The 21,039-nt window shown below is 39.1% G+C and overlaps 1 protein-coding gene across 2 annotated transcripts in view; it reads left to right on the top strand.

The window, feature by feature from the left end:
• LOC122998234 (neuronal PAS domain-containing protein 3) overlaps positions 1 to 21,039 on the top strand; it is a 370,534-nt gene that overhangs the window by 109,383 nt on the left and 240,112 nt on the right. For both annotated transcript variants that reach the window (XM_044375006.1, XM_044375007.1), the window contains one exon: positions 5,486 to 5,584. In XM_044375006.1, the coding sequence (XP_044230941.1) occupies positions 5,486 to 5,584 (99 nt within the window). The remainder of the gene's footprint in view (positions 1 to 5,485; positions 5,585 to 21,039) is intronic.

Below are 21,039 nucleotides of genomic sequence, written 5' to 3'. Positions count from 1 at the left end.
GATGGAGAGAATCAGCAGCGGGGCGATGGAGAGTAAAACGAGGGAGAAAGAAAGAAGCAATTTGATCAGCGGCCTTGTAAACCTCTCTCTCTCTCTCTCTCTCTCTGTCTCTCTCTCTCTCTGTCTCTCTCTCTCTCTCTCTCTCTCTCTCTCCCTCTCTCTCTCTGCAGATAGAGATCATTTCACCAAAGGTCTCTGTTCTGTTAATAGGAGACACAGTGGAGCGGAGAGGTCAGCTGTGTGTGTGTGTGTGTGTGTGTGTGTGTGTGTGTGTGTGTGTGTCTGACCAATGAAAAACCGTCTCGGGGTAAAAAAAAAAAAAGAAACACACAACAGTTAAACTTCACTCTTCACTGTCTACTGAAATAATAGAAACTGCTGCTGCTGGTTTTTGCTTGGTTTTTGTATTATTAGTGATGTCATAACATTAGTGATGTCATAACGGCACTGATGCATCTTGGGTAGAACAGGAAAATGAGATGTTGTAGTTTAAGTAACAAGCGGTTAAAGTCATTTTCTCCTTTTTAATTAAAGAAATGTTTACATGTAAAGAACCAGTCAAACGTTTGGACGCACTTTCTGATTCAAGACAATGTGAAGATGTGTCCAAACGTTACTGTATATATGTTATTATTATTATTTTATCATTATTATTATTAATTGTAGTAGTAGTAGATATAGATTTGCACTCTAAAATGAAAAATCTGACAAATTTCAAGGCATCAACAGTTTAATTTATAGGGAAATAATGCAATTTTTTCAACCTTGGGGGTTTATTCGCATCATAGTTTCCATTCTGAATATGGATCATATTAACTTTACATTCATATATTGGGGGCAAACAGCACAATCCTCCTAAAATATTATGTTAAAAATGTATGTTCAGCTGAAAAACTTCACTTCAGACAGGCCGACTTTATCATAAATAGTATGAAGATTGAGTTTGATGAGATGAAAAATGAACTGGAGTTAATTTACTGACTTATTGTGTATTTATGATCTGGTTTAAGTACTTCAGAACTCTAACAATCCACCTGTGTGTCTCTCACATGATCTGAAAGTTGATATAATCATAGTTGATATAACGTCTCTGTGTCTCCTGAAACCTGCTTTATCTTGGTTGTATAATCACTTAAGTACACAGACAGTCAGTGATGCAACAAACCTGCTTCTCTTCCTGCTTTCTTTTTTTTATCTTTTTTATTGTTTTGTTCTTTTACTCCCCCCCCCCCTCTCTCTCTCTCTCTCCGACAGCAGCCGTATGTTTCCTAGTCATGCATCAAGAGATCAAATCTAAAAGTAATACAATCTCTGGACTTACATCTCGGTGGTTTAATTTGAAAAAACCAACTCTCTCTGCCTTCTCCCGAAGCTTTAAAAGTGAAATAAGTTATGCCGGCGGTGCCCTCGCTTCACCCTCTGACAAGAACAATAGCGGCCGGCTCGCCTCAGAAAACTGTGTTTTACAATAATACTCGTCCACAAAGCAAGACCGACAATGTCAATGGTTTTATGGTGCGCTACAGTGCAGCTAATGTTCTCCTGCAAGCCAGCATCGCTTCACTGCCTCCCTCCCTCCCTCCTCCTCCCTGTCTCTCTCCATGTCTCTCGCCCCCTTTCCGCCTCCTATTTTTTTTTTTTTTTGTTCCCCCCCCCTCCCCCCCTTCTTCTTCTTCTTCTTCTTCTTCTCTCTTTTATTCTCCTCAGCTCTCCCTCCTCGCTCCCTCCTCTCTCTCTCTCTCTCTCCGTATGAAAAATCCATTCCGGCATGGGTTTTGACAGCCTGTCTTTGGTGGGTGTGTAAAATTCAAATAATTCACTGTGCATAGACAGTCACTTTGGGGCTGCTTTGTATTTTGTATTTGACTCCGTGTCACTTTGCCTGCCTGTCGAGTCCCAGTCGGCAGCGTTTAGCTTTTCCTCAAAAAAAAAAAAAAAAAACGAACTCAAACTGGAGGTTTATTTATTTATTTTTTTTAATATTTCTGAATGCAGGAGCTGTTTTTAGTGGAAGCGGCTGCGGTGGCAGGTACATCTCGAAGAATTCACCAGACACTTTTTACCAGCCGGCGAGAGATTTGAGTTTGAGGCGTTCTGATAAATAAATAGAAGAGTTTTTATTCATGGAGCAGGACGGGACAGAAAGAAATTAAATTGTTTTGTCTCAGTGTCTCATCGAATGCGAGGAGTTTACCTTCAGTGTGGGTTTCAAAGCAGACCTTAACATACATTTTCCCCCCTGAAGTTTTATCTTATTTAATTTACTGTATGTTCTGTATCAGCTTGTTCCATCAAACCTAAAGCTGGATTATCAACCGCCCAGAGAGAAGGCACCGATGTCACTATGTGGCAGTAAAATTCATTGTAAATACGTTTGGTGATGCACAACTAAAGCACATTATAAACCGTACCAGTGTCCTTGCTATTAGTTCCCGAACTACAAATCATAGACAGTATATTAGACAATCAATAAGCTCTTGAACCTTGTTTGAGTTATACATGAAAGTCTGTTTCCAGGTGTTGGGGGGATACTCTCCTACAAACGAGGGAGACCTCAAAAATCATCAGAATTGTTATTAAAAAAAACCCATTATAAATCTTTCTCTCTAATCCTCTTCAAAGTATTCTCCTTAGGATGTGACACACTTGTCCCGGCGCTTCCTGGAAACGTTTCCTGTTGTCATCTTTTGTCATCGTCTCCAGAGTCTCTCCTGCGATTGTTCCTGGATTTCTTCCAGGGTGGCAGATCTTTTCTCTCTTTCACTCTCGATTTTTAGTTTCACCGAGCTGGAGGCGTACTGTACGCTAGCGAGCAGCTAATCTGATAAATACAACGCACTCCTCTGCTATCAATGGCTTCCGGGGGGTTTATGGTTCCTCCGTCGTTTCTATGTGGAAGAAGTTGTATAAATAGTCCTATAATCCTAAATCTACAGCCGAACTGTTGCTGGTCGATTTGCATTGTGGGTAATGTATATAATACAGATGTTAATGATCACTGTGATGTTTTACTCAATTCATGTCAAGTCAGGACACTTTTCACATAGAGCAGGTCGAGACTGAACTCTTTAGTTCATGCAAGTCTGACACATTCTCATAATTAAACGACAGTATAGGTCTAAAAAAACGACCTATAGTTACGTTAACGCCGCTCAGAACGACCCTTTAGCTAGGATCATAATATGCCGCTTTCCAAAACTGATGTTTTATGGTGTGACAACGCTGCTTAAGCACAAACGCCACTTGTTAGGTTGAAGGAAAGATCACGGTTTGGGTTAAAATAATCACTTGAAATGTGACACATCGATGGCCAAAGAGCAAAAAACCTCCTGTCTGCAGAATTTTCTGATTTCACTTTGGATGATGAGAACAAGGACGTGGTTTGCTCAAGATAATCCCTTCGTTGTGACAGAAAAGTCACACAACAAAACAAAAACACGACGTAGAGTCCCTGGATGTGTAGAGAGGCTGCAGCACGAATCACTGAACATTCATCTCCAGCGGACGAGGAAGCAAACACACTGAATTTAAGGAATTCTGACCCTCGTATACTACAATATACTATTACATTTACTATGTCTGTTTACCTGAAAACAAACTTAAATGTATTATTAGCTTAATTCAGAGCATCGTTTTGTAGAACCTCTTCCAACTTGCACCAAGTGCAAAAGCTCCTATCTGCACTTTACGTGGCATTAATATCTATAACACATAATATGATAATATAGTCCGAAAACAGTGTTTTATGTGTTGGGTATCCTTAACAAATAGCATTCTGCAAGAAAACAAGTTTTCTCAAAAAAGTGCATTTTTCAGATCAGAGGTTTTGCTCTTCGGTCGTCGATATCTGACCTTAGAGTTACGCAACCTTTGTTTTCATGGCAACAGTAAAAACCACAACGTTACAGTTTTTTAAAAAAATGTCCAGACTCTCGGTTGGAAACAGGAAGTGAACAGTTTTCTCCTGCAGCAAAGTCCACTTTTTGTCATCTAACTGTCCAACCGACCTGCCAATCATCTTATGAGTTCACCTCATATTGACTGCGTTACTTCTCCGCCTCATGATCACTCCAGCCGCTAGATGTCGGCCTGAATTTTAGACCTGTACTGTCGTTTTTCTCGGACGACTGTAATCCAGGAAAAGATGCGTTCACAAATGTCTAAAACACAGCAGTGTGGGTTGCAAACCTGTTAGCTGTGATGTCAGGTGTTTGATATGATATGAAAATGTTCTTTAGGTGTTTCCAGCATTTGTACTGAATCTTGTGAACCAGTCTTTAGATCAGGGGTGTCAAATACACAGCAGGTCAACATTGATAAAAAAAATCTATCCTCCAGATATAAATAAAACCAGCCTTTTACAGCAGCTTCATTTTGTGATATGACTTTTTTTGAATATAGTCTGTTGTGAAACCAAACTTCTTTTCATCTCCTCTCCTTTCTGGCGCCTGTGAGTCACGTCCAGGTCTTTGTACTGGTCGTGGTGTTTCGTTTCATAGCGTCGACCACCAGACACCAGCAGAGCATTCTGGGATTTGTAGTATTAGCGGTACATGCGCTGTATAATACCGGCGGGCCAGCTCTAGTAGTCATTTGGTATTGCGTCGTGGGCCAAATATAATTACACTGCAGGCCAAATTTGGCCCGCGGGCCAGAGTTTGGGACAGGACAGTTAGTACTCAGCTGCGTCATTATGGCGGATCATCAGGCAGGCAGGAAAGTTACAGTGAGCTTCTGTGTCCAGTGTTTTAAAGTTTTCCCCACGTTTCAGCTCCGAGATCGGTCAATAATAATAATAACAAATTGCACAGAGTTCTCCAGAATCACAAATCAAACTTGAGATTTGCCTTTTGAGGAGATGAATCCGTCCCAGTTAGGGTTAATCCCAGTTCAAACCAAAAAAAAAATTCCCACCAAATGGAAAATCTTCTTCATGTCTTGTTGCCTCATTTTATACACATTTCCACAAAACTCAGCCTGACACGTTTTATATCCATGGATACTTTGGGATCTCACTTTAAATTTACAATAAAGTTCAGACAACGTGAGTTTGCATTGACTGCTTCTTTAAATCAAGGAAAGCTGCTGATTGAGGTTTCATTCAGTGTTTGTGTTCTCACAGTAGTTTTTAAGGGTTTTTTGCAGCATCTTTTATTTTATTTTGTCCACTGAGATAGAAATGCCCAACATCCTTTCCCACATGAATCTGTACCTGAACTATCATTATTTAATTACTGCCTGTCTAAATACATTTTGCAGCATTTTGCAATGAATCATTTGGTGTTTTTGCTGTGTATGATTCTTACCTTCTTGTTTTATCTCTCGGCTGTTTTGTTTTTATTCTTTTATTCCTCCCATCTCTTCTGTTTCCTCTCTCTCTCTCTCCTCCTCCTCCTCTTCTCTTCTTCTTCTCCTGCTCGTTGTGTCTTATCGCTGTCGTTTTTAAAGAACCTCTTCACATTTTTTTTGTGTGTGTGTTTCACAGTGACCCCTACTGGGAGCGGCCGGCTAATGCAGGCAGCTGTGCCGCCGCCCGGCCCAAGACCCTTCACCTGGCCGGCCAGCAGCATACCTCCTCACCATGGTAACGTTTGTGTGCGCTCCTAGTAGCAGTAGCAGTAGTAGTAGTAGTACTAGTAGCGGTGTGTCTAGTAGTGTATGTGTGTACTTTTGAATGTGAGTAGATGGATTGCTCAACTTTGTTGTTGTTGATTTGACACAACTCTTCTCATATCAACAGTAAATCTCACCTTTAATTTATTTTACTGAAGGAAATATGTTTAGAGAGTCGTGTTTCTCAGTCTTTCAGGGTTTTACAAGGTTTACGTGGCAGCTTATCAGGAAATGTTGGTGTTTTGTCTTGTTGTCCTTGTGAATGTCCATGATGATTATGTATAAAACTCTCTGTGAGTTTCTTTATCCTTGTTTGTGTGTGTGTGTGTGGACTCATATTGCAGTCTGGGTTGCAGCTTTTGTAAGATGTTGCCACAAAATCTCATTGTTCCTCTTCAGTCCATCATCCCTCCCTCTTCTTGTCATGCATCTCTCTCTCTCTCCTCTCCTTCCCTCCTTTCAGAGGTCTTTGTCGGTGAATAGAGAGAAAAAGGGATTTGACACCAGGAAGGGAACTGAGGCCTGATACATTGTTGGTGTGTGTGTGTGTGTGTGCACATGCATGCGTGCGTGTGTGTGTGGTGGATTACTGTACTGGAGAATAAAGGAGGGATTTGTGTCGGAGTCAGGCGGAGAGCTGAGAAGAGAAGGCAGTTAATAGCTCATTATAGGACGAGCTTAACACCATGTAGGCCTGTATACAAACACACACACACACACACACGCACACACACACACACATTTTCTGAGTGTTAAGGCCTTTTCACACACTTCACACTATTTTGACCCAGTTAAATTTCATTAAAGATGTGAGATTCTGACTAATACAACATATATTTCATAAATATATACATTCATTAACATATCTAGCTAGAGATTATGTGATGTGTCCACAATAAATCTGCTGTCCAAGCAGCTGTTTGAATCCGTCTGAATGCATAAACCAGCAGTCAGCACGGTTTCGATGGTTTGTAAAAGACTTCTAGACTCGGTTAAAAGTGGGTTAAATTCCACTGGAAACTTTAAAAATGTCAGCATTCAAATCATTATATTTTAATATGTAGTCAGGACCTGCTTCACACTGAAATATAGTCATTAAAAATGCAGGTTTAGGGTCAAATGTGGAAACCAAAAACAAGATTTTCTGCTCACAAAGTCCACGTTTCACTTTCTTTCTGCAATATACAAATCTTTTTCACTGTATTTGTGTAAAAAATGTTCTTCTCAGATCCAAAAATGATAAATTAGTCGCAGACGGAGAAAACCTGAACAAAAACAAAACACTGAAGTATAAACAGCAACATGTTTTCAGGTTTGTTTGATGCATTTTTTTTCAGATAATCTGATAATAAATGTTTTCTTTAATGGTTCATTTAGCTTAAAAACAAGGAGAGTTTCCTTAGTTTATTTTTTTAAACGCCAAATTTAGAGTTACGTGTGTTTTTGTGGACAGTGAATGAACGTGAATGAAAAAAAAAAAAAAATCAAACTATTTGTGCTTTGCCGAATATTTGTATTCACCCCTAATAGAAACATTAAACACATGACTTAAAGAAAAGTTTAATCAAAGATTTAAAGTTAAATTAACAGTAAAAAAAATATGTATTAATACTGTAGGTGAGGAATACAGTAAAAAGTACATTACAGGTTATCCTGACAGGAAAATAAACATTTCCTCTGTTGAATCCTTTACTGTGTCTGTGTAACGGGGGATTATATGAGCCTCACAGTTTATATGGCTGATAATAGCGACAAACTGCAGTCTCTGTGTTGTGTTGTGATGATGATGATGATGATGGTGGACTCCAACGAAGACACCCAGACAGCTCTGATGTCGATTCAATGATGTCTGTTTATTACTTATAAACTTGCTTGTAGTAATATTACTTTATTTACTACAAGCACTTGGGGATCTTCTGTCTCAGTAAAACTATTTAACATAAATAAAATCATAATCAAAGGAAACTTACAATACTAATAAATGATTTCTGTGACGAAGCTTAATAACTGTTAAATAACAAATTACAGGTTCAACAGTCTAAACTTGACCAGGATCAAAAAACTCACTATATTACAGATTATTGATACAGATGAATCATAGATAATCACTCTGAATGTCAATATAATTATAATTAGTAATAAAGTCTATCTCAGGTCAACTATACATTATTATTATTTACAGGTTTCCATTTAACAGTCACACACTCACCTGGTCTGACTTGTTGCCCCGGTGATGCTTTATAGCTGCATCGTTACCGTGGATACTATGTAGCCAAGTATTAAATATAAGATAACAGCATAAAATAATGAAAATAACACAAATATGTACAGATATTACAACTATTAAATAAAGGTGAAATTACTGACAAAGTTGTATTCTATGTTAAAAGATTTTGCTGTTTGACCATTTAAAGCTCAACTAATGTATTTAATGTAACATGCAAGAGGCAGCTGTTACATCTACATGGACACATACAGTCCAATCAGTTTGTTCTTCAGGCTAGTAATGGATGCTACATTAAAGTGTCTCAGCTTTAATTTGAGTAGTTAAAACATTTTTAACACAGCGGCCCGAAGTTTAGAAGTGTGTATTCGGCAGCTGTGTGTCATTTCAACCGTTAGTTCGGCACAAAGACCTCGGCGCGGCTCAGAGTCGACGGAGAGTTGATTGAGGTGGAGTCGTCTGTCAATACGAGGAGCAAAGAGGTGACCGCGCAAGTACAGAAGGTAATAATGAGGCCGGAAGAGAAGCACAAATCTATCAGAGAGAGAGAGAGAGAGAGATATCAACAGCTGGGCACGTCTGACCAGGAGAGCAGGAGATTGGAAAAATATCAATAAGGAAGGAAGGAAGGACGTGACGGAGGGAGAGAGAGAGTCCAGGAGAGTGTAAAGAAAAGTAAAGTGTGTGTGCTTGTCTGTTAGATATGTGTGTGCGTGTGTGTATGTGTCTCTCTTACTTTTAGTGGTGTGTGTGTGTGTGTGTATTTGGTTAAGTGTGTGTTTGTGTGTCTAGAAGGTGAAATTGAGATAAATGGTGGAGGAGCTGGGTGGCCACAGAGGCCCCTGATATACACTCTACCTGTCTACTCTGCTTACAGCTAGGTGTGTGTGTGTGTGTGTGTGTGTGTGTGTGTGTGTGTGTGTGTGTGTGTGTGCGTGTGTGTGTGTGTGTAGAACATACAGTACATGTGGTGTCTTTCCATTTCCATCATAGTATTTGTGTTTAGTTTAATTATGTATGTGTGTTTCTCCGTGCATGCACGTTTCTGCCTGACTGGGATTACCTGTGATATATATATATATATATATATATATATATGTATGTATATATATATATTTTTGAGTGTGTGTGTGTGTGTGTGTGTGTGTGTGTTGCTCTTGATGTGTGTTTAAAAGTGTGTGTTTGTGGCGACGACAGAGTGGTTGTAAACGAAAAGAGACAGATGTACCAGGGAGAGCTCGCCGACTGCAGCACTCTCTAACACACACACACACACACACACACACAAGCACATATAAACACACACACACACACACACACACACACACACACATATAAACACACACACACACACACACACACACACACACAAGCACATACACACACACACACACACACACACACAAGCACATATAAACACACACACACACACACACATATAAACACACACACACATAAACACGCACACACACACACACACACACATATAAACACGCACACACACACACACCAGGGAGCTGCTGTTATTCAAATCGGACCTGAGCGAGGCTGAACAGAGAGAGAGAGAGAGAGAGAGTGAAGAAGAGGAAACAAAGTGTGAATGAAGAAAGAAAAAGAAGGTGAAAAAAAGATGAAAAATGAAGGAAACAGGAAGAGGAAAGAAGATGTGGACGTGTTGTTTGCCTTTATAGCTTTCTTTTTGTCTGTCTTTCTATCCATGTCTTTTGTTTTACTGTGTCTCTTTCTTCCTTCATGTATTTATTCCGTTTCCTCCCTCTTTTCTCCACATCCTCTTTTCCTCTCGTTTTTCCTCTGTCTCTCTCTCTGTCGTTTCTTTTCTAGATTACTTCCCTTTCTTTCATCTCGTTTCCTTTTCTCCTACAGTTCTCCTTCCTTTTTTGTTTCCTTCCTCCCTCGACACAAACTTTTCACCTGCATTTCTTCCTCATAAAGAAGGTAAAAAGGAGGAGGGAGGGGGGGGTCGCTTTCCTCTTTCCTTCCTTCATTTATTCCCTCTATCTTTATATATTTATATCCTTCTTTCCTCTCCTCCATCAAGTTCACCTTCATACTTGTCTCTCTCTCTTTCTCTCAGTGTTGGTTTGATGGCGGAGGTGTGATGCGTTCTTGATGTGTGTGTGTTTTTTTTTTTTCCTCTCCCATGTCGCATGAGTCGACTCCTGGCGTGTCGCTGACTTTGTTCAACTTTCTCTCTTTGATGCCACACTTTCTCTCTCACCTTGCCTTTTCTCTTCTAACCTACTTTCCTCTCCGATTTTTCTTCCACCTTCCCTGAAAGGAAAAAAAAAAAAACACACGCACACACAATATAGATTCTCCTTCTCTCTGTCTGTGTCTTTTTTTTTGTTTGGAAGAGAGCGCCTTGAATTCAATAATTTAAGCTTTTCTCTTATTTTGTCTTTTATTTTTCTATATTTTATCATCTACCTGTGTCTTTGTCTGGCAGGAAACATGTTAATAATGGATTGTATAGATTTGAACAGAGGGGAAGTGTGTGTGTGTGTGTGTGTGTGTGTGTGTAAGAAGCAGAGAGATCTTTTGAAGTTGTGATGTTTGTAGTCCAGGAGCATTGATCTTGAGGCCCATCTGTCTGATTGCCACTGAAATCAACAGTCAGAATGTTTGATGAGGTTTGTTTGAAATAAATCAGCAGGATGAGTTTTAGCTAATATCACCTGAAACCTTGTTTACCTTCAAGAAATCAAACAGGAAGACAGAAAACATTCAGTAACCACGGCGACGGCTTCGCCAGACTCGCCAGTGATTTAAAACTGTCTGGGAAGATCAACGCAGTTATTACAAGTTTTTAACGTTTGAAAATTAAAAATCTTCATCTATTTATTTGTTCCTACATTTCCCAGAATCCTCTAGAGAACAGCCTGACCATGTTGATCTAATATGTTGGTTATAGCAGTATTATACACAGTGTTTAGTGACGCTTCAAGGTTTTAATGGACGTCAATCATCGGTCCAAACATCCCTCCATGATCTACTAAATGGATTTGCATATTTACATTGTTCTTGTATCACACTGTAGTATTTTTAGGGAGGTGGTCAGGACGGATGGTGAGCAACTAATGACCAGGACATCAACACCATGTGTGTGATTAGTGTCTGCGAAATTACATATTTAAAATTTAATTTGCATTTTGTTATTTGGCAGAAGAGCCATGGTATAAATTCTTAAATTAAAGTATGAAACGACTGGAAGTATAAATAAGAAATACCACGAACAACAAGAAAGTAGTGCAACAATCAACAAAGTGCTAAAAGATGCTAAAGTTGAGGTGTAAGGTGTTCAAGGAAGAGCTGAGTTTTCAGGCGTTTCTTGAACGCACCGAGGGAGTCAGCAGACCACGTGGAGGGAACCACAAACTAACAGAGTCTGGATCGTTATTTCGTACCAGGCGGTGATGGTTTTACCGTATGTGGTTCATTTGCAAACTGAGTGATCTGAGTGATGCTACAGTTCGGTAAAGATGCACACCTGTCTACTGTCACAGTTCACTTTTCAAAAACCACAATCATTACCTAACTTTAACCAAGTGTTAAAGTTAGTCGTAACCAAACATAACCAAAAAAACATTAAAGTAACAATCTCGAAGATAATCCCGCAAATACAAAGATTTTAATCAGCGGGCTGTAGGCTCAGTCAGCGTTGTGTTACCTCATACGGTGATAGATCGTAACTCCACAATTCTATATTGTTGGACAACAAATAAAATAGAATGACAGTGGATGTTTTGCAGATAAACCTTTGCAGATATGTTTGTTACAACTTAACTGTCGAACTCAAGATGAGCAGATTTTAAAGAGAGAATCAAAATCAGCGTAGAACCAGAGATATCATGTTTTTATTCCACACATTTTTGTTTCCTTGTCAGAAACCTGGTGCCTACATCACCCACAATGCAACCTGACCGCCGACTGTTCAGTTGTAGAGTGGTGTTGTGTTATGCTAGTAGCGGCTAATGTAGCCTGGAGCTGTTAGCCTCCAGCAGAAGATGAGGAGCTACACTTCTTTCTAATCTTCTTTCTAGTCTGTCAAGTCTCTTTAAGTAGATCTGAATAAATGATCAGCTGCGTTCATGGCTGTTCAACAGCTGTTCCTTTGCTTAAAAGTCACAAATTTTACATTGGAGGAAGCAAAGATGAACAGTTAGCGTGAGAAAAGGCATGTGTGATGTGGCGTGAGACTTGGCAGCTCTGATCTCATAATCCCGCCATGTCCTCTAGCTTAAAGTCCATGTAAAGCAATAATAAATAAAGGTTCTGAGTTTGTTACACCACAGAAAAATATGTAATTAACCACCCCGACAAATTTGAATGATTAAAAAAAATCACCAAGCATATAAAATTAGGTTTCAAAATCGTGGAACAATAAGCAGTATTCTCTGCTCTGAAATACTGGGGGCGTGTCCATCGGGGGCGTGTCCACTTGGGGCTTGTCCTCTAGGGGGCGTGTCCTCTATGGGGCGTGTCCATCGGGGGCGTGTCCTCTATGGGGCGTGTTCATCGGGGCGTGTCCACCGGGGGCGTGTCCTCTAGGGGGCGTATCCATCGGGTGGCGTGTCCACTGGGGGCTTGTCCACCGGGGGCGTGCCCACCGGGGGCGTGTCCGCTGGGGGCGTGTCTACTGACAGTGCTGAAATCACGGCCCAACTGAACAGTTTCTGAGTTAACAACGCTCTCGTATAAAAATACACAATTTAAAACAGGCCTTGTTTGTAGGTGTAAAGCAGGCAACATGGATGATATTTAAAAAATAAAGTAACATTAAGAGCCACTGTTTCATTCAACACATATTTTGTAGGTAAATGTGGACTCGTTTCAGTAAAAATGTGACTTAAATGACTAGTTAACAAGCGATCCATCACCAATCATCATTAAATTACCATTTTTTTCAATGCAGTTAGGTGCACTTAACATTGTTCACTTCTCAGCTGAAAAGCAGCTTCATTGTGGTCGTCACCCCCGGAGTATTCACCTCTTACCTCGCGCTTTTTGGTGAAGTGCTGCCCGGCAAATGTTCCCCTCTGGCCGGACACTTTAGTCGGGTTTAAAATAACTCCTTGAGCACTAATGTTGACTGAAAATGGCCCCAACTATGAGTATGTGCGCTTTAGTGTTTATATAGCAGGGGAGGGGTCGTGCTCGTCATCTACGTCATTGAGCGCTCTAATTTCACAATTCAGCACTGCATAGTTCAGTTTTTTCACATTTTCAGCAATTATTTCTAACACGTATAATGTGTTGAAAAAGATCTCTGATTCTCCTTTACCCAGACTTTAACTTCTCTGTTTTTGGCACCGTTGGACTTCCGTAGAACCGAGAGAATAACACAACTAGATATCATCCAGATAAACATTTGAACTCTTCATGTGGCCTCTCTTTAGATTCCTGAGCACACACAGGAGCCTGTCAGCGAATGCAGCATTACCTCCTCCATACCTGTAAATCCCTCGCCTCCCGTCACGCCGCCGTCAGACCGAACAGCTTGTAACTCATCTCTGACACGTGACGTACACCTGAGAGGCGAAGCATGACGCGGCGTCGTCCCAGACTGCTCTCAGGAAAGCGTTAAGACATCTTTTCTTTATTTTTTGATGAGTGTTCAATAGCAGCTCTAAAGCGCCAGCCTTCTCCCCCGCCGTCTCTCTCTCTCTCTGATAACAACTCCCTGCTCTCCACGTCTATCCGTCCTCATAACAGCAAATCCCTCACCTCGTTGGACAGCTACCCACCTGTGGCGCCCGTGAAGAATCACTCAAATCCACAGCAAACACACATTTTTTTTTTATTCACACAACATATATTTACCTTCTCTTATTCCCAGGGTTTTGTTTACAGTGAAAAGATTTGACTTTCACCCGTCTTCACCTGCCTGCGCCTCTGCGCCGCTGCTCGCTGTTGCCCGTGGCACTTTTTTTCAGCATCACCCAGGCTTGTTACTGCAGCGAGATTTCTCCCCCCACCTGAGGAAGAACGAGTACCAGAGAGACGCCAGGCACATAAAATAAACCTGCTGTTTTACTCCATTACGGCTCCTATAGTCTAGATGTGTTTTAACAGGGGAAGGAAGGAGTTTCCTCTGGTTTTTTGGTTATTAATGTATCTTCCATGTCTAATATTTGAGTCACATATGAATTTTGGCAGCAGTTGGAGCTTTTTAAATCTTTTATTTTTATGGTTTTAAAGCAGTAAATGCAGCTTCACCCTCATCAGTAGGCTAAAGACTTATTATTATTACTATTATATCTCCTTCAATCTGTTTTAAATGCTGCTGCAGTTTTAGAATAAATAAAAATCCATAAAGCTCAGTTGCGCTGCGTTTTACCTAATTCCACATTAAAAATGTATGTTTTACTTGTTTGTTTTACAGATGAGAGGAGGCCACTGAGACTTGTTGTGCTATTGTAGCATTTAATCTAACACAGCAGACATAAAATAATCCTGCTGTTTTACTCGATTATGCCGCTCCGTGTGGAATAGACTTTTATCTCTTTCAAAAGGAAAGAAGAGAGTTTTTTTTTTTTTTTTTTGCTTTTTTTTTTTTTACTGCAAGAATTATTTTGTGATTTTTTTTTTTTTTTTTTAAATGAGACGAAGGCTCGTTTGATGTTTCTCTTTTTAACTGTGATTCATGTTCTGCTGCTTCCAGCAACATTACATTTTACAAAAAAAAAACTTGAATTTAAATTGAATATTTGGATCAAATTGGACAGTCAGCCAAAAATTTGATTTTTATCTTTTATGTGACTGGACTTATGGTTTTATTTGACACTTTCAGGATCTTTGATAGTTTCTTTCTGTCTTTATTCCTCCTGCTCTTCTCATCACCATCCTTTGGTGTTTTTTTTTACAGATGATAAATTTTTATTGCATTTTAGTCTTTATTTGATATTTGACAGTAGAGACGGACAGGAAACTGGTTCCATCATTTATTCACAGCATCTGAATTAACTGATGAGACCTTTAGACGTTATGTGAATTACTGTGTGACTCTTTTTTTGTTTTGGAGTAAAGGAGGAAGTGACGTTTTTGTAGAAGGGAGGTCGAGGTGGATGGATACAAAGCACCTGATTTTTCATTTCCTGGTTCCTACAACTGTTGCTTTTTTAACTACAGCTGTGATCTTTTACGCCTATGGAACGCAATTAGTGTCAAAATTTGTATCCTTTAATCTCGACATCATAACCGTGTTGAAGCAGAACGCAGAGACTTAATACGCATCAATAAATCCACTTTGAAATCAGAGAACAGAGACGATATTTGTAACTGGAGATCTTTGTTCATAAATCATCAAATTTCTGATTTTTTTTTTCTCCAGTAAAATCTTTTACAGCTACAGTCAAAAGTTTGGACACGACTTCCCGTTCGAGTGTGTTCAAAGGGGTTTTAACTTTAATGAAGTCTTTACCGGTGAGGTAAACATCAGAAAATGTTTATATGAATCTTTTTGTAACTGTGATTTATAACAATTTGAAGGTGCTGACAAACGCTGTCCTGCATTCAGATCAGAAAACACTCGTATGGTTCATTTTGGAGGGAAATTAAAAACGGTATATTTTATAGTTTAGTTAGGACGTCTGATTGGAAGACACACTTCCAGCTGACTTTCTTCGATTCATGTGACTTTGTGCCGAGCAGAACTACTTCATTCTGGTTGATATCTGTGATCCTGGAGGCATGTTGCATATAAAACCCAGTCACCAGAACAAAACACTGGCGTTGTACGTTTCTGCAAACCATGAGTACGTTCAATGTTGGCCGTTATGATGTTTTATGATGTGACAACGCTGAGGTTAAAGTCTGGTTATGTTTAGGCATAAAAACCACTTGGTTAGGGTTGGAGAAAGATCATGGTTTCTACAAATGTCCCGACGTCTCACTAAAAACGCGGTTTTGACGATTGGTTGGTTGATTGGTTTTGAGGTGGTCTGGAACTGTGCTGCTGATTTCCAACAAACTTCCAACAAACTTCCCAGCCAACCACTGATCCCTCCTCCTCTTAATCAGAAAGTCAGCTCATATAGATCTCATGTGAACTACGACGTATTACACATGTTGAAACATAGATATTCAATGTATCTGTGGTTTGCAGAATTTTTTTTCTGGCAACAAGGCTGAGTAATCTTTGCCTCTATAAATGTCTTTTCCACAGCAGAGACTGAGACCATGTCAACTCAGCTAAATGCATAAACGCATCTTTTTTCTCTCTAGTTTTGTTCCTCTGTCCAGACTAAAACAGCGTTGTCCAAAACAGCCTCCAGAGCGTGTAAATGAGAAAATGCCGGCTCGGCGTTGTTGTGCGTTTGGGGGGAAAACGGAGCTTTGTAGAGACGCTGTTTCGCTGACAAAACAGATGGTGGCAGCAGCGCTGCGTTTCATTGGAAGAGGAGGAAGAAAGATAATAACAATAACAACAATGGCAGACGGCGGTCCGTCCGGGTATCATCGGATAATTTGTAATTCATTTGTAATTCAAAAACCAAAAAACAGTAAATCTGTTATTTGTTTCAAAACAAAAAAACACGTTTTTGGTGTCAGAATCAAATAACGAGAAACCAATTAAACCAACAAACAAAAATACTTGATGTCTAAACCAAACTTGCTTGGTCTTTTGAATTTGGTTTTCTGGATTTTCGCTGGGAAACTAAAAAGGAATAGATCACGTGATTTCCTTTTACGTTTTTGGTTTAAAATGAAAAAAGGAAAAACCATGTGACTTCCATTTTTGGTCTCAAACGCAAAAACGAATCGACTGAATGTCCGCAGACCTGTTTGGTATTCAATCGAAAAAGGAATAACAATAAAACGAATCAGCAAAAACCAAAAACAAACTGGTTTTATTGGTTTTTCGTTACTTGATTCTGACACCAAAAACGTGTTTTTTTTGTTTTGAAACAAATAACAGATTTACCGTTTTTTTGGTTTTTGAATTACAAATGAATTACGAATTATCTGATGATACCCGGACCGACGGCTTCATGCGAGCGTTGTCTTGTTTATTGTTTACTCTGACAGCTTGTTTAGAGGTAAACGTAGCGTTCTACCACCTCTCTCTGCTCGCAGTAAACTAAATATCAAGAAGCCGCTGTGGAAACAGAAATAGTTATGTACTGTTTCTTCTTTGCTTGTTTTATGTGGCTGACTTCCTCGTTTGTTCTCCGCACAGAGTTACTCATTCTGGTGTTTTAATGCGGGCGACATTTGCAAAAAACGAGCTGAAACTCTGCTTGTGGACGCATTTTGTTTTTACGCGAAAACTGCGTTTTAGAAATTAGCTGCTTAATCAAATCTTTGCATGTTGCTTTGTGTTTTGACCAAGCGGCAACCTCCGGGGCTGTAAACTGCAGTTCTTTGAACGGCCACTTGAGGCTCCAAAAGCGAGTCAATCCCCATAGACCCCCATGTTAAAATGCCCAACTTCACAGCAGAAATAAACATGTTTACAGCCTGGTACTGTGAAAGAAAACTGAATAGTAGGTTATCATTTTATAAATCTTTTGTATAGATGTTACAAATGTTTTCAAACTAAGGAGTCAATGTTTGTTATCAACTGAATGTGATGTAATGTCATTTTGGGGACACATGTTGGTGAAGAAATCCTACTCCTAGGCTAGTTGAACTCTTGAACCTGTTTCTATCTGAGGGTTGCTTGCTGACCTCTGGGGTTAACTAGAGATATCTTTGTCTTAAGCCTACTGTTTTAGAGACCATGCTTGTTTGTAAGAAGGTGTAACGGTTTGTGGAAGTGTCCATTTAGGGACCAGACTGTTTGTAGCTTTGCTTCTGGAGAGGTATAAAGCTGTCTAGTTTGAGTTCACAATCTTTAGAGAAAGGGCCAGCTGAACAACATGCTTTCTCTCCAAAAATACAAGATGATTGTATTTTTGTTTGTGTTTGGACATTTGTATAATTGTTACTGATGATGTACAGTGTTTACAACTGCTTCAACAAGTAACAATGTTTAACGCTTTCTTTATGTCTCCATGTGCCTTCTTTCTCCAGAGAAAATTTCCACAACAGTACAAAAAACTGGTTTTGGTCTGTGTAGCTAATTTCATGACAACTGTACGGGGTGAATTTTTTTATAACTCACCCGTTTAAATTTTATTAAGCCGTAAAGTTCTGCATAATGAAGGACATGGCTGCTTTGAGTGACAGGTCCACCAGCCGCTAGGTGGCTTGTTTCAGCCATTCGGCCCCGCCTCTTTGCCCATTTTTGATTGGCCGGGAGTTAAGCAGCGTCACGCACTGCCAAGATGGCGACGGCCAGAGCGGCTCGCTTTGAGCTTCAAAACCGCTCTTCAGAAACCGACGAGTGACGTCACGGTAACGACGTCCATATTTTTATACAGTCTATGGTTTTGAGTGATCCGTGTTCTGCTCGCTTGAAATCTATTCAAACATAACTGTAATTAATTGAAAGTGGAAAAGTGGTACAACTAGTTAAATTATTTACTGAAGCTGAAACAGCCTCTTCAAATTCCAACTGACTGGTTTACTTTCTTAAATATGACAGTAAAAGATGAGCTGAAGAGATTTTAAGTAGATTTCAAACAGCAGAACATGAATTAGAACATTAATTATAAAACTATTCTCGGCTGAGACGTTCCCAAATTGATTATAAATTAGCTTCTAGACTTGTTTGAATATAGAAACAAACTTCTGTAGTTTGATAAAAACTCCAGTGAACAGTTTCCCAGCGTAAACCTCTTCATATCTCCTCAAACACAAACTCCCTCGTCCTCCGACCTGCCTGCTCGAATCACCGTTTTTAAAAATAATAAATAACTGACTTCAAACACATGAAAGCTATTATTTCATTCCATTAAGGGCCGCGTGTCGACAGGCGGACGGATAAAAATCTTTTAAATAATTCAGCCTGTTTGTCGAGGAATGGTAGATTTTCAATTAGTGTAAATATATTATAAAAAAAACATGAAAAAAAAAAAAAAAAAAAAAAGGAAGAATCTGGTGTTCATGTTGAGGCGGTGATAGAGAAAGCCTACAGCGAGCCAGAGCTCAGCCACCACCAGCTCTGATGTTCGCCTTATTAATTTCATTTACTCTGTCCAAGGATGGAGGGAGAGAGAGAGAGAGAGAGAGAGAGAGAGAGAGAGAGAGAGAATTTGTAATTCGGTGTTTTTTGAAGAAAGAAAGAAAAAAAAAAAAAAAAGATCAAAGGCAAATTAAGTTGAGCAGGTCCGTGTAATGTGTGATTTAGAAGCCCGAAGCATTTACTGCTCTGTGAGTACGCCAATGAAGCTGCTTTTTAAGATTGTGTGTGTGTGTGTGTGTGTGTTTGAATGTTAACACACACTCATACAGTATGTGTGGGTTTAAAGTGTGTGTATCAGTAAATGTGGTGACAGTGTGTGTAGCTGCAGTGTTGTACTGAAATAATGTGTTTTATTTTATTTAGTATTTAGTTATTGGAGTATATTTCATATTTACTTTGGTATTTACAGTATTTTATTTCCTTTTATTTAGAAGTTGCAGTATTAAATACTATTAGTTTGTAGTGGTTGCAGTATAAAGTGCAGTAGTGCTTTATTTAGTTGTGTTTTATTGTTTGAATTTATTACTTGCAGTTTCCAGTACTGTTTTATATTGAAATAATCTTCTATGTTCACTCAACAAGCTTTTTCTGGAGTTTTTTTTTAACTGCATCTGCTCAAAAATCAAACTCCATCTGCTGGTGAAGATCATGAAAAACATTTATTTAGTTTATTTTCGTCTTTTTTTTTGGTCAAACTACTATTTCCAAGGTGAAGAATGACATTTATTTTCATTTTCTATGCTATAATTTTTTCTTATTGAGTGGTTGCAGAGTAATCATGTTTGTCTTTTGTTTGACAGTTTTGTATTTTTCTGTATTTATACAGTTTTTTTGTATTTACTAGTTTTATTTAATAGTATTTTCTTATTTCATTTAACTTTTATTTAACTTTGTGCGAGTGTCAACGGGTCAAGACAGCAAAACATCAATAAAACAGTAAAATCAGCATCAATATAACTGATTACAGCAGTTGAAACAGTAGCTGCAGCAATAATAACAGAAGCTGTAGTAGTTTATTTGTGTGTGTGTGTGTGTGTGTGTGTGTGTGTGTGTGTGTGTGTAATGATCCAGCTGTTGGCCGTTGCAGCAGCAGTTTGATTGACAAGCGGCGGCGGCTGCTGTTATTCATGAGCATCTTTGCTTCACATTTCAGCCATAATTAATAAACTCACACATGCCTGTAAGGTTAGTGTGAAATATTAACGAGATCACACACACACACACACACACACACACACACAGTATGTATAGTGTTGGTAAAGCCTGCTGGAGATGAAAGGGGGGGGGGGTTAGAGAGAGAGAGACAGGTGGGGGTGGAGGGAGAAGAGAAGAAGACAGGAAGAGAAAGACAAAGTAATAATTAGACCTTCAATTAAAAGATATTTTCATGACCAATTATTCAGCTGATTGCTTTGTTAAACATAAAATGTCAACACACAACAAAAACGTCCATCACAAGTTCCCGGAGCTCACAGGGTCGTCTTCAGATGTCTTGACCGACAGTCCAAAACCAAACATATTTCATTATAAAAGAAGCAAATCTTCACACTGGAGAAGCTGGAATCTGAGAATGTTTTGAGTTTTGGCTTCGTAAATGACTTCATGGGTTTGATTATCTGTTATTTTTATGTTAGTTTAATTGCGGTTTAACTCTCACATACTGTTCAAGTTAAATTTGACTCATTTTTTACATTTGAGAGCAGTAAAAAGTAGTGAAAAAAAACTAAAAAAACTTTTTAAAAAATGTTTGTGCAGCTGATACACATTTTTGTACACAGACGGTGTTACAGCTGTTATGTTCTCCTGTTTTATTGGACATGGAACCATATTATATAGTGTGACTGTGAATGTTTTTATCTCCATAAACAACTAAAGAATGCATTTTATCCAAAGCTTCATTAAGGATTAATCACCCATTCTCTAATGACTGACGAGGAACGAATAAAACACACTTGCGGTTTGGAAATTTGGACTAATTATGAGAAGATACTGTGGAGAATCAGTAATTTGTGATGTGAGTGAGATGCTGCAGGATGTTTCATGTTAACATGATGCAAGAAACACACACCTGTTATACAGACGGACAGAAAGAGAGACGACGTTATTAGCAACA

Source organism: Thunnus albacares, chromosome 15 (genome assembly GCF_914725855.1).
Source record: "Thunnus albacares chromosome 15, fThuAlb1.1, whole genome shotgun sequence".
NCBI lineage: Eukaryota > Metazoa > Chordata > Actinopteri > Scombriformes > Scombridae > Thunnus > Thunnus albacares.
The sequence above is the reverse complement of the archived record's forward strand: the minus strand, read 5'-3'. Positions and strand labels throughout refer to the sequence as shown.